This window comes from Rhinolophus sinicus, chromosome 3 (genome assembly GCF_057876585.1).
Source record: "Rhinolophus sinicus isolate RSI-liver-muscle chromosome 3, RSI-T2T, whole genome shotgun sequence".
NCBI classification, from domain to species: domain Eukaryota; kingdom Metazoa; phylum Chordata; class Mammalia; order Chiroptera; family Rhinolophidae; genus Rhinolophus; species Rhinolophus sinicus.
Window position 1 is genome coordinate 200,189,167 of NC_142503.1, and position 12,308 is coordinate 200,201,474.

Here is a 12,308-nt window from a genome sequence, read left to right on the forward strand (position 1 = left end):
AAACACAGAAAACAAGTGTAGTGAGGATGTGGAGAAATTGGAACCCTTGTGCACTGTTGTGGGGAGTATAAGATGGTATAGCTGCCGTGGGAAACAGTATGGTGGTTCCTCAAAAAAATGAAAAGAAAATGACCATATGATCCAGCATTTCCACTTCCGGGTATGTACCCAAAAGAAGTGAAAGGAGGACCTCAAGAAGGTATGTATATGCCCATGTTCGCAGCAGCATTACTCGCAATGGTTAAAATGTGGAAGTAACCCATGTGTCCATCTATGGATGATGGATAAGCAAAATGTGGTATGTACACAGAATGGAATTAATTGTGTAGTCTTTAAAAATGAAGGCAATTCTGCAGGGTGCTACAATGTAGATGGACCTTGAGGACATTATGCTAAGTGCAATAAGCCAGTCACAAGAAGCCGAACACTATATGGTCCCACTTAGATGAAGTACTTAGAGTGTCCAAATCATGAAGACAGAAAGTGTGATGGCGGTGGCCAGCGGCTGTGGAGGGGAGAAGGGGCACTTGTTATTTAATGGGTATAGAGTTTCAGTTTTACAAGATGAAAGGAATCCTGGAGCTGGATGGTGGTGAAGTTTGCACAACAATGGGAGTGGACTCAACTCAATATCATGGAATTATAACTTAAAAATGGTGAAGATGGTAAATTGTATGTATGTCTTTTACGACACACAAAAATATATACATACCTGGTATCATGCATGCATACCAAATGTATAAACTGTTGGCATGCAATCACATTGTTGGGGGGCGGACAATAAAATTACCCACAGAGGTGCAACCTGAGATTGACAGTCAGGGGAAGATGAAAATGTCATTGCCACTACCGAAAGAGCTGATGTGGAGAACGTGGCTTTCGCCAACAGCCCTGCGCTGTCCAACACTGAGCACCACCGTTGGCCAGACATGCCCCCCTGGAGGTAGGCAGTGGTGCTCCCCTTGGGAAGACCCCCCCAAAAGGAAACACATAGAAGAAAAGCACAACAAATTTAACAAATAAAAGCCGAGAGAAAGAGGCTTAATACCTCCACCCAATTGCCAGTGAGCGAGTGCCTCCTCCTTCTCCTGGGGTGAGATGTGGGGGAAGATGAGAGGCAGGGTCAGGGGCATGGATGCCCCCACTACGGAAGAGGCAGGCTTGCCACCCACTGCTCTGCACACAGGCTTCCCCCTTTACATCGTATCTGGGAGCAATTTCCACGTGAGAACAGAGGACGTCCTCCTCCTGTTCGCAGCTGCATAGTACTCCGTTGTTTGGGGCACTGCAGTTATGTCCCTGGTGTCTGCTGACGAGCATTCAGGGAGTTTCCACCATTTTGCTGCTGCAGTCAGAGTAATTGGCCTGGTACCTGCGTCATTCTGCGTGGATGTCAAAGTGTGGATAAGACACATTCCTAGAAGAGGGGTGGCTGGTTCACAGGTTTGCGCATTTCTCAGCTTGACTGCTATTGCTGAATGGCCGGGCGAGGGGCTGTGCAAAATTGCGCTCCCAGAGCTGTGAGGGAGAGGCCCTGGCGGCCAGCAGCCTCGCCATTCCAAAATGTGAACTGATCAGCTAAGAGAGCAGATGAGTATATCCCTGAGGGCGGAGCAGGGAGGGCTAGGAAGGATGGTTACAAAGGGCCACAAGCGAACTTTCACAAGGCTATGTTCACTATCTTTATCGTTGTAATAGTTCCATACACAGATGAAGATTTACTAAACTGTATACTTTAAATACATGCAGTTTACCGCATACTAATTATATCTCAATAATGCTATTTCTTAAAAACGTTTACATGCTTCTTCTTTTTTTTTTTTTTTGGCCCATCGCCGTCAGAAAATAAACAATTTCCTTGTCTCCAGGCCTTGCAAAGTTGTGAGGAAACTGTGTTCCCTATCAGTGGAAGAATTGTTATGGCCTAGAATCGTCCACCCCTCAGGCAGACAGAGAACACACATGATAATGCAAGTCACACAGCAAGGTTTATTTCCAGCCAGCTGGGGTCCCAGTCTCTGCCCGACGCAGCGGGTTTTAACAAGGACCCCAAACCCTTAAAGCTAAGGGTTTTTATAGCGTTCTTAAGGCACTCAGTAATTTTCCATAGTCTTAGGGAGTACAAGATAAACTACAGGACTTACATAGCTTCAAAGAGTATAAGATAAGCTACAGGACTTCTGGTCTCTGTGCTGCAACTGCCCACATCCTGGAATTTACAATTAGGTTGTTTTAAGCTAAGGGCTGTTAACCCTGACCTTAAGGTAGCAGTTCTCATGCTAACGGTCTCTTACAGAATGAATTGGCATGTCTTTTTAAATTAGTTTTTCAACCGTTAAAAGGTGTTTCTCTTCTTTGGGGAGAAAAATTCTATGTGCTCCTTATTCAGCCTCTACTCAGATCTTATTAATTTATTTCTCTTTTTGTCTCAGTAAAATTGAGCTCCACAGCTCTGTTTTGTGCTTCTAAGGCCAATTAACGAGTTGCCAGAGCCTGGCCTGAAGAATGAAAGTCCACAGAATTAACAAAAGGAACCTAAGAAAGAGTTAAAGGTTTCCCCTTCCCCCAGAAACCGCGGAGGAAAAGATATTCTGAATTATAAAGCTCGAAGAATTTGCTTTGGTAAGGTGTTGAATCCGACCATTTATGAGTATAAATCTTGTTTTTCTGTGCAAAATTAGGACTTGTCTGAGCATTCTTAACCGTTACCAAGGTGCTCATTTCTCAGTTACAATGAATCTATTATTTAAACAGAAAGGTTTACAATGTTTCTAAGACTTTAAACTTTGTTGCCATGGCTTTTGAAGCTACTTCAGATAGAAACCTGGACTCCGCTTGCTGCTCTCACTCCTAACTTGCCTCGGTAGTGTCCTGTAATCACAATTCTGGATTCCTCAATAGTATAATTACCCGGAAGCTTTCTTGGACAAACAGAAGATGGTTTGTCTCTCTGTGAGATTTCTTATCTTCATAAAGAGACTGAGAGTCTTGGCTCACCTTAAACAAGATCTTTGAGGTAACAATTGTACTTCTAGCGAATGTGTATATCAGAAATAATAGGACAAACATGTGTCACATGTATACAAGGATTCTCATTGTAGCGAAAACTGGAAAATCCCAAAATATCCAACAAAAGAGACAAACAATTACACTACACATGACAGTAGGGCCATTCAAAAGAGGAGCCAGGTCCATTGTCAGTGATTGGGGAAATGCCCACAACAGGACATTAAGTGAAAAATGCAAATATTCTAACAGTGTCGATAGCAGGATTGCTACACAAACACAGATGTGTTTGCACTGAAATGCTAACATGGCCTACGCCTGGGGATGGGGCTAGAGGACTGGATAGGCTGAGGGGGAGGTGGCAGCATCAGTTCCTAGCACAGAACCCTTTAGAAGCCTTAGGTGGATGGGTGACTCTTCTTTGTTCAGGTTATTGAAAGCAGTATTGTACAAACAGGGTGGGGAAAGGTGTTTCTTAAGACCCACCCATGTCTGTAATGCTTGAATCTTTTGGGATTACAAGTAATTTAAAAAATTTTTATTTTGATTTTTTTATTTAGTTTGGACATTGTCTCCAATGAAGTGCTTTTGAACTAGAAAATAATTTAAGAAAATAAAAGTTTATATATAATAGAGGAAAAGATGCCTAGGGACTTGTCACTGGCGTATTGTGTGATGAGAGGAGGACGGTACCAGCCCTGAAGGTGGGGCTGGGACTTCCTTGCCTGCATTGTGGAGCCTTATGCAAAAGTTTCCGCAGAGTTCAACCAGGTCAAGGACTGAGGGGCTGGGAGGCTTAAGTTTAGGCTGGGGAAAAGGAGGGGGGCAGGGCAGCCTCTTTCCTGCCTGGAGGGCCAACACTCACCTAGTGCTTTGGCCAGACCGGAAGCCAGGAGAAGTGTGGGGGCCGGTTATGGACCCCAGGACAGACAGTAAAACCTCTTCACTCTCACTGTTAAAAGTATTATACTTGTCATGGTTTGGGGCAGAACCACCCAAAGGAGGAGCCCAGTCTGGGGGCTGCTAAGTACCATTGGGGCGTTTGCCCAGGAAGCTGTCATTGGGGTCACAGGTGAAAGGGGTTGAGAGGGTTAGGCTTGCTCAACAAGGGGCTCCTGGCCCCAAAGGGCAGTTGTTTTTCAGGGGTGGGCAGTCTAGAAGTTCAAGGGCAGAAACTCTCCCTGGGCCAGCCCCATCAACCCTCCCTCCCATGCCCTCTTGTTGCCTGGACCTTCACCCTGCTCCCTGGGAACAGAGACCCGGCCCTGCTGTGTGCAAGGACCTTTGGGCCCTCCCCGACCCCAATGAGGGGCCAAAGAGTCTCAATTTCACATGAGGGGCTCTGCCTCAGCTCCCCCCACCGCCTTGTAGGGGCAGGGGTACAGGTGCCCCTGCTCCCCAGTGTTCTCTGAGCGCAGGGGGTATCACAGTCCACACCACTTTATATCCAGGTGGGATTGGGAAGAACAGGAGAAAGGGGAACTCAGAGTTTTCCAAAGCATTCCAAGAACGATTCCAGAATCATTTAGCAAGGGCAGCCTCGTGAGCTTTGAGATTAACTTTAAGAAGCTGTCCTGATAACATAGCCTGCGTCCACCCTTCAAACCCCTAGTCCTGAGGGTCAGGGCACAATTCCAGACTGCCCAGCCTTTCCTGTGTGTCCAGGTGCTGCCCAGGGGCACATCCTGGGAAAGGTGTGCCAGCCTGGGGCAGGCAGCTCCAGGGAAGGGTGTGGCCCCCACAGGAGGGTCTCAGTCAGACCCTCCGTAGTCCCAGGGACTGTGCAGGGCTGTGGGACCCAGCCTCATGGAGGGAGTGCCCTGGACACTATGAGACAACAGAAACCATGGCTGTAGAGAAATCTGGGTGGGGGGGTTGGGGAACCCCTTCCCCGGGGGAGCCTTGGGAGAGCAGGTCCCCTGGGAGAGGACACTGGCCAGCCAGGGTTTGCAGGAGGTTGTCTGGGGGATTGCGGACGCTGGATACCCTGGTCTGGAAGTCCCAGCAGAAACACAGCTTGTCTTCCTTCCACCAAGCTGGTTCTGGCCCCTACTGGTGGCCACAGGGATGTACCTCTCCTGGCTTCCTGCCCCTTCCCCCAAGCCTTGGTTACTCCTCCTAGAGTTAGCAATGTCGGAGTGCAGGCAGCTCATCAACACCCAACGATACAGAAAACTCTGTCCAAGGAAAAGCATGGAGGAGATGGTAGCACTTTTTGCTAAAGTACTCACTGAAACAATTCTGAGTTCTGAGAACTGTCTAACACTTTATGTAAACATGCAACTTTTTTTTTAAAAGATTTTATTGGGGAAGGGGAACAGGACTTTATTGGGGAACAGTGTGTATTTCCAGGCCTTTTTTCCAAGTCAAGTTGTTGTCCTTTCAATCTTAGTTGTGGAGGGTGCCGTTCAGCTTCAAGTTGTTGTCCTTTCAATCTTAGTTGTGGAGGGCGCAGCTCAGCTCCAGGTCCAGTTGCCGTTTTCTAGTTGCAGGGGGCACAGCCCACCATCCCTTGTGGGTGTCAAACCGGCAACCTTGTGGTTGAGAGGACGCGCTCCAACCAACTGAGCCATCTGGGAGCTCAGCGGCAGCTCAGCTCAAGGTGCCGTGTTCAATCTTAGTTGCAGGGGGCGCTGCCCACCATCCCTTGCTGAACTCGAGGAATTGAACTGGCAACCTTGTGGTTGAGAGCCGGCGCTCCAACCACCTGAGCCGCTGGGCCGGCCCATAAACATGTAACTTTTAAAAATATTTAAATTGTTGCTAAAGATGTAATTTCTGGCATATTGCCAGAATTTTAACATTGACATTTAAAAAATAAAACTGCCACATCACTCTTCTAAATGTATCTAATTGAATCTAAATGCCATAGTAATTTAAACACACGTATTGAGATATAGCTTATGTTCAGTGGGGTGCACCAATCTGGAGTGTAACCTTACATCTGTATGACAGATGGAACCCGATAAGACACAGACAGTCCTCTGACCCTGACCCTCCTTTGCATCCCCACCCAGTTGTATTTCAAGAACAGTAACAACCAACATCCGAAAATCCCACCCACTCTTCAAAATTATTAACAACTTATTCATGGTCGGCCTTTTTGGGATTCCTGTTACCATAGATTAGCTTTGCCATTTTTTTGAACTTCAAGTAAGTAGAATCACACATTATGTTCTCTGTTATGTCTGCCTTTGGACGTAGGGTCTTCAGAGAGAAAACTCAGTTCAAATATGGGCATTAAAGTGAGCCCTACGCCAATGTGATTGGAGTATTTCTAAGATGGGCCTAGGACAGAGGTGTGAAGACACAAGCTGAAGACAGACATCTACAAGGAGCACAGAGGCCTCAGACGGACCAGCCCTGCTGACACACTGATCTCACAACTCAGCAGCTTATTTTCCCAGAGTGAGGGCTCTGAGAGCAAGACTGAGAAGGGGAGCAACACAGGAGTCAGTGTTTTGATAATCTTGGAAGTGACATCCCATCACTTTTGTCATGTTCTATTCCTTAGAAGGGAGTCACTAGGTCCCGTCCATACTCGCGGGGAGGGACTCACACAAGGGCAGAAGCACTAGCAGGTGGGGGTCATCTCAGAGGCTGCCCATCCCCCACAGAGACAGAGTGAGACCTCAAGAACCAAGGAAAAATGGACAGAACACACAATTTAAAAATTGGCAAAAAGAGCAGGTGTTTCACAGAAGAGGAAATCAACTGTCATTTAAAAGCCTCTGACAGAATGCTCAGCATCACCAACGATCTGAATAATACAAGTCAAAGCCACCACCCATTGGCAAGAAAAGCGTCTGCCTTCCCCCACCCCCCACCCCCCCCCACCCCGCTTATGGAGTGTCGCAGCATCACCGCTGCATGTGGGTGTGACCCTCTGACCACTTTGGAGACCCGCTTCCCGTTGTCTGGGAGTGTTGAGCATGCACCAGTCCAGTGTGGACCTGTGAGCAACTTGAGATTTTTTTTTTTTAAGATTTTATTGGGGAAGGGGAACAGGACTTTATTGGGGAACAGTGTGTACTTCCAGGCCTTTTTTCCAAGTCAAGTTGTTGTCCTTTCAATCTTAGTTGTGGAGGGTGCAGCTCAGCTCCAGGTTCAGTTGCCTGTTGCTAGTTGCAGGGGGTGCAGCCCACCATCCCTTGTGGGAATTGAACCGGCTACCTTGTGGTTGAGAGGACGCGCTCCAACCAACTGAGCCATCTGGGAGCTCAGCGGCAGGTCAGCTCAAGGTGCAATGTTCAATCTTAGTTGCAGGGGGCGCTGCCCCCCATCCCTTGCGGGACTCAAGGAATGCAACCGGCAACCTTGTGATTGAGAGCCCACTGGCCCATGTGGGAATCGAACCGGCAGCCTTAGGAGTTAGGAGCATGCAGCTCTAACTGCCTGAGCCACGGGGGGGGGGGGGGGGGGGCACACCTTGAGATTTTAACACCACTTGCAAGCTATCAAGTTAGACTGCCACAGTGTCAGGGGTCCCTCACCTGGGCACAGGGCTTCCAGGGATGACAGGTCCCTGACGAGCAGCCATATTTGCTGCTTGCAAGTTCATTTAGAGTTATTTAGGTCTCATTTGGCTCCAGAGGGACTGCAGGCAACTTGTAAGTAGCATACATAAATTAGAAATTAGAAATGCAGGAAGAGAAAGAAAATCCAGTGTACAGGTTTTAATTTTATGTATATTTGTAAGTGTGTGTGTGCATACACACTCAGAAAGCTGCTGTACACATATTCCTGAGGTCACAGGGGCGGATCGTGTGGGCCTGATCGTTCGTCCTGCAGGCCAGTCAGCCAGGAACACCGCTGGGCTCCACACTGAAGTCTGGATCTGAGTGGGACTGTCTCAGGCGGTCCTAGGAATCTAAAGGAAAAAGTGGCTGCCTGTGAATGTTTTCTTGGGTTGAACCTGATATCCAGAGGGACGGGGACCCAGGGACACAGGGCCTCCCCGGAGGTCTCAGAACAGGCAGGTGGAGTCAGAAAGGCAGGACAGGTGGGTGGGGTGGCAGCGCCAGGGGCTGGGAGGGATCACCCAGCTTGCAGTCCTTGGGGCTCAGTTCTCAGTACTGGGTACGTGCTAGGCACTCCCTGCATGCTTTCTCTGTGCACCCCAACACCTGGGGGTGCAGTCTTGGGTGTCTGGGCAGCTCTGGACGGATGAAACAGCTGAGTCCACAAAGGTGCTTCCTGTCAGCCATCCATGGCCTCCTCCCCTCCTCCCCGTGTTTGAAATATCCCCTTAGAGAAATGATGGTTCCAGAAATGATGGTGGGAGGGGACACTGACAGAAGGAGTGACCCCAGAAGACAGAGGGCCAGAGAGGGGAGTGGGTTTCAAGGCTTCCCTGCTGCCCCGCCCCCCTCACGCCAAGTCCTGGGGAGAGAGCAATAAGAGGAAAGACAGCGATGTCCCAGTTTAGCCCTCTCCTGTGGGGAACTGTCAGGCACCGTCAGCTTCTAAAACATATACATTCTTAATGTTGAAATAAAATCCATCCTCTATTCAAACATCACATGCAATATAAACTCCCAGAGGCTTGTATAACCATCATTTACTTTATAGATAACTTTCCTTTAACAAAATGAACTATTTCAGATCACAGGCATAGTTTTGAGTTTTCCTGTTTCTTTTAGGATGTTGAAATGGTTAAGTTTTTAAATTTAAAAAACTTGTTGCAATGGGTAAGATAAAATGTACATGAGCAAATAAGCACCAGTAACTCCTATCACGACATATTTTTTAAATTATAAAACAATGTTTTTAAACCAGTACAAGAAAAGTCTCTTGTATCGTTATGTGAAAACTATATTAAAAGATTCGTACATTTCAGTTAAGTGAGGCCTAAACTATGCAGGTATTCAGACACAAAATGTCCTACTCTGCCAAACAAGAAAAACCACTGACTCCTGAAAGCACTTTTGCAAAAACCCAGGAGGAGATGTGGTGCCATTTTCCGTCTAGTTACTAACTCGTTTCCTGGAAAATCACTGAAAAGCAGAGACAGTGTATGGAAACATTAAGAATTGTAGCTTTAAGTATTTGAAAGACAAACACTAAAACCCAGCAACTTCTAAAGTCATTTTATTTTCACTCAATTTACAGAGGCCGAAATCAACTGGATATCAGAAAACTGAAGGCAGAGCTGAGCTCGCTCTGTGAGGACACAGTTGCTTTGCCCTCCCGGGTATACAATACCCCTTTCAAAGCAATGCTATGTATGTCATAACTATATTTAGAAATACACAGAGAGGAAAATATTACTGCCCCGACTCCAGGCTGTGAATGATAGGGAAACACACGAAAACTCATTGACTGGAAAGCTTAAATTCTTTCGTTCATGTCCCTCAATCAGTTTCAAATGCCCGATGACATCTGAAGGTGTCCATTGTTGTTTTTAAAAACCCTGTAACAAATTCCACGTGAAGCAAAGGGTAGTACTCTCTCCATACGAGGTGAAAATATTCGATTTTGGGTTTCTTCTTATAGCACTGTCCGAGGAAAACAAGGTTGCAAAGTTTTCACCAAAGATTTCAGAAGCTCTGCAGGCAGTTGGAAGCACTAGCTTAAGTTAACATGTACTAGTAACCACTTCTCTAAGGCTGGGTAACTAACTTTCTTTTAAAAGGCAGAGCAGGAATACTGAGCTTCGGAAACCACGAAGAGCGACGAACACGTTAAAAACGAACCTTTGCATATTAGCCAATGAATCTTTCCGACGGCCACGTATCCTGGGCATTTGTGGGCACCGCGCGGACCTCTTCCTCGGGCGGGGCCAGGGCCTCCATCTCGCGCACCACCTGAGTGAACACCTGGTCCACCATCAGTTTGCTCTTGGCCGTCACCTCCAGGAACGGGCACCGCCACTCGCGGGCCAGCGCGCGGCCCCGCGCCGTCAGCACCTGGCGCTCGGCGTCCAGGTCGGCCTTGGTGCCCACCAGCACCAGCGGCACGGCCTTGGGGCCCCTCAGCCGGCCCATGCGCTCCCGCAGCGGCCGCACGGCCTCGAACGAGGCCTCGCTGCACACGCTGTAGAGCACCACGAAGCCGTCACTGTTCTTGATGTAGAGGTCCTTGAGGGTGACCAGGTGCTCGGCGCCCACCGTGTCCACGATCTCCAGCAGCGCGGGCGCCGCGTTCACCTCGATCACCTTGCTGAACAACTCCTCCACCGACGGCTCGCACTGCTCGGGGAAGCTGCCGCAGGCGAACTGCGTGGCCAGCGCTGTCTTGCCCACGGCCACGCTGCCGAGCAGCACCACCCGGTAGCCCTTGGCGGGTCGCGGCCCGGGGACGGCCATGGCGAGACGCGCTGGCTGGATGCTCCGCGGGCGGAGGGCGAGGAATGGCGCGCAGAGGCGGGGGCGGGCTGTGGGGAGGGCGGGGCGGGGGGCGCGGGGGGGGGGGGGGGTGGAGGAGAAGGGAGGGGAGGGACCCAGGGGAGGGAAGGAGAGGAAAGGGGTGGGGACGCGGTGGGGAGGAGGGGCCCCGCAGGGTGGGGGCGTGGGCTCTGGCGGCAGGCAGAGTGGGTTCCCTCGCTCGCGCGGGGACCTGCTCCCCAAGGCTCGGAGGTCACCCGTCCCGCCGCCGAGACGGGGTTCCAGGAGTCTCGGTCCGGCGCGCCTCTCAGCCCGTCGCTCTTCCCTTGTGTCTGCCTGCCCCCAGCCCGGAGGCTCTGGCGCCGGCCTCCCCCCCCAGCTCCACGTCCGCGGCCTCCCCTCTCCGGAGACCTCGCTCACGGTTGGTCCCCGAGCTGCAAGACCCAGAGGGGCCTTTCTCCCATAGCCCCTAGTCGACCAGCCGGGGCCCCTCCGTCAGTCCCTGCCCCCTACTCGCCCTCCCAAGAAGAGCCCCTTCTGTCTGCGGACCAGAAGGTAACCTGATCCCTTCCACGTCAACCGGGAAATGCACGATTTCTCCACCCTTTCTGATCCAGCCTCGTGGCCGGAAGCCAGGCTGGCCTCGCTCAAGGTCAGGCCTGACTGGGCTGCGCAGCTGGGGCCCCTCTCCGGGCAGGGAGGGCCCCAGAAAGGGGGAACCTGGGAGGGAGCTTCACACTGAGGGCCTCAAGTGCCTTTCGGGCCCCCTTGTGCCAGTGACTTCGTGCCAGGGGACCTTGTGCCAGGGCCTTCACCCTAGTTCCCTCCAGCCCCCCCTTGTCGCTGAGCATACCCCAGGGGAACTTTATAAAATGTAAATCACACTTCACTCCCCCACATAAACCCTCCCTGGTTTTCCATTGTGCCCTCCTGACCTAAGAGTAGAGTGACCACGCAACTCACCATCCAAACCTGCTCACTTTTGGTAATGAGTGTACGCATTCACCCAGCAGCAGGCATAAACCAGGAGAGCCCTGAGCAAGGGGACTTTGGGGTCACCCTTCCTATAAAGTGGGTCCTCCAGGTCTGACTCCCCTGCCACCAGTCACTCTCCAGCTCACCAGCTACACAACCTTCTCGCTGTTTCCCTGATTCAGAGGAGAAAGGCTGGGGGGTGGGACAGTGGGGGAATGGGCAGAAAGTCCTGGGATTGTCCACCTGAGGAAACTGCCACCCTCTGTCTCAGGCACAAGCAGATGCCTGCAGGCCTAGGCTGCAAGTGGAGATATCCACACTTTCCCTTTCTCTGTAGTGGGGGTACCACTGACCCTCCCTCATTCTGGTGCAGCCCTCCAGTGGCCCAAGTTTAAGTGTCAACTGGATACATCTTGCACGTTGGTGTTTGTTGTCTATTACAGAAAGCTTTTCTATAATCAGTGCATAAAACATCCTAAATATATGTTAATTATATATTGAACACAACAGACCACTTGATTTCTAGAGAAACCTTACAAGACTTACTCTCTGACAGCAAAGTAACAAAAGTAAAAATCAATTTAAAAAACTGGTAACTACAAATATCCTCTGGAGAAATGCAGATTCAATCCAAGTTTCTACCACTTCCCACAGATAACTTTTGAGGGAATATAGGCTCACTGTCACAAAAAAGTCACAAATACACAACGAAAAACATCACTCTGTGTGACAGCCATTGGAAACACCAGCCAACAAAAGTACATTCAGAAAACTGCAGATATTGGAGTTATCAGATACATAAAGTATGTTTTACGTGTTTAAACAAATAAAAAAAAGCTTAGAAATATTAGCAAGGAACAAGACACTATAAAATATGTTCAAGGAGTTTGAAAGAGATCCCCCAAAAGAAAAAAATCTTCTAGAAATGGAAAACATAATAATTTACTGTTTTAATGAACATAAAACACCCATTGATAGGTTAAATAGTAACCTAAATGCCCT

The 12,308-nt window shown here is 49.4% G+C and overlaps 1 protein-coding gene across 1 annotated transcript; it reads right to left on the reverse strand.

Annotated features, from left to right (window-relative positions):
• Positions 1–9,080: 9,080 nt before the first annotated feature.
• On the reverse strand, positions 9,081–10,914 carry LOC109455557 (ras-related protein Rap-2c-like). Its single transcript, XM_074326882.2, has one exon. The coding sequence runs from the start codon at positions 10,311–10,313 to the stop codon at positions 9,711–9,713; it is 603 nt and encodes a 200-aa protein (XP_074182983.1). The 5' UTR covers positions 10,314–10,914; the 3' UTR covers positions 9,081–9,710.
• Positions 10,915–12,308: the final 1,394 nt, after the last annotated feature.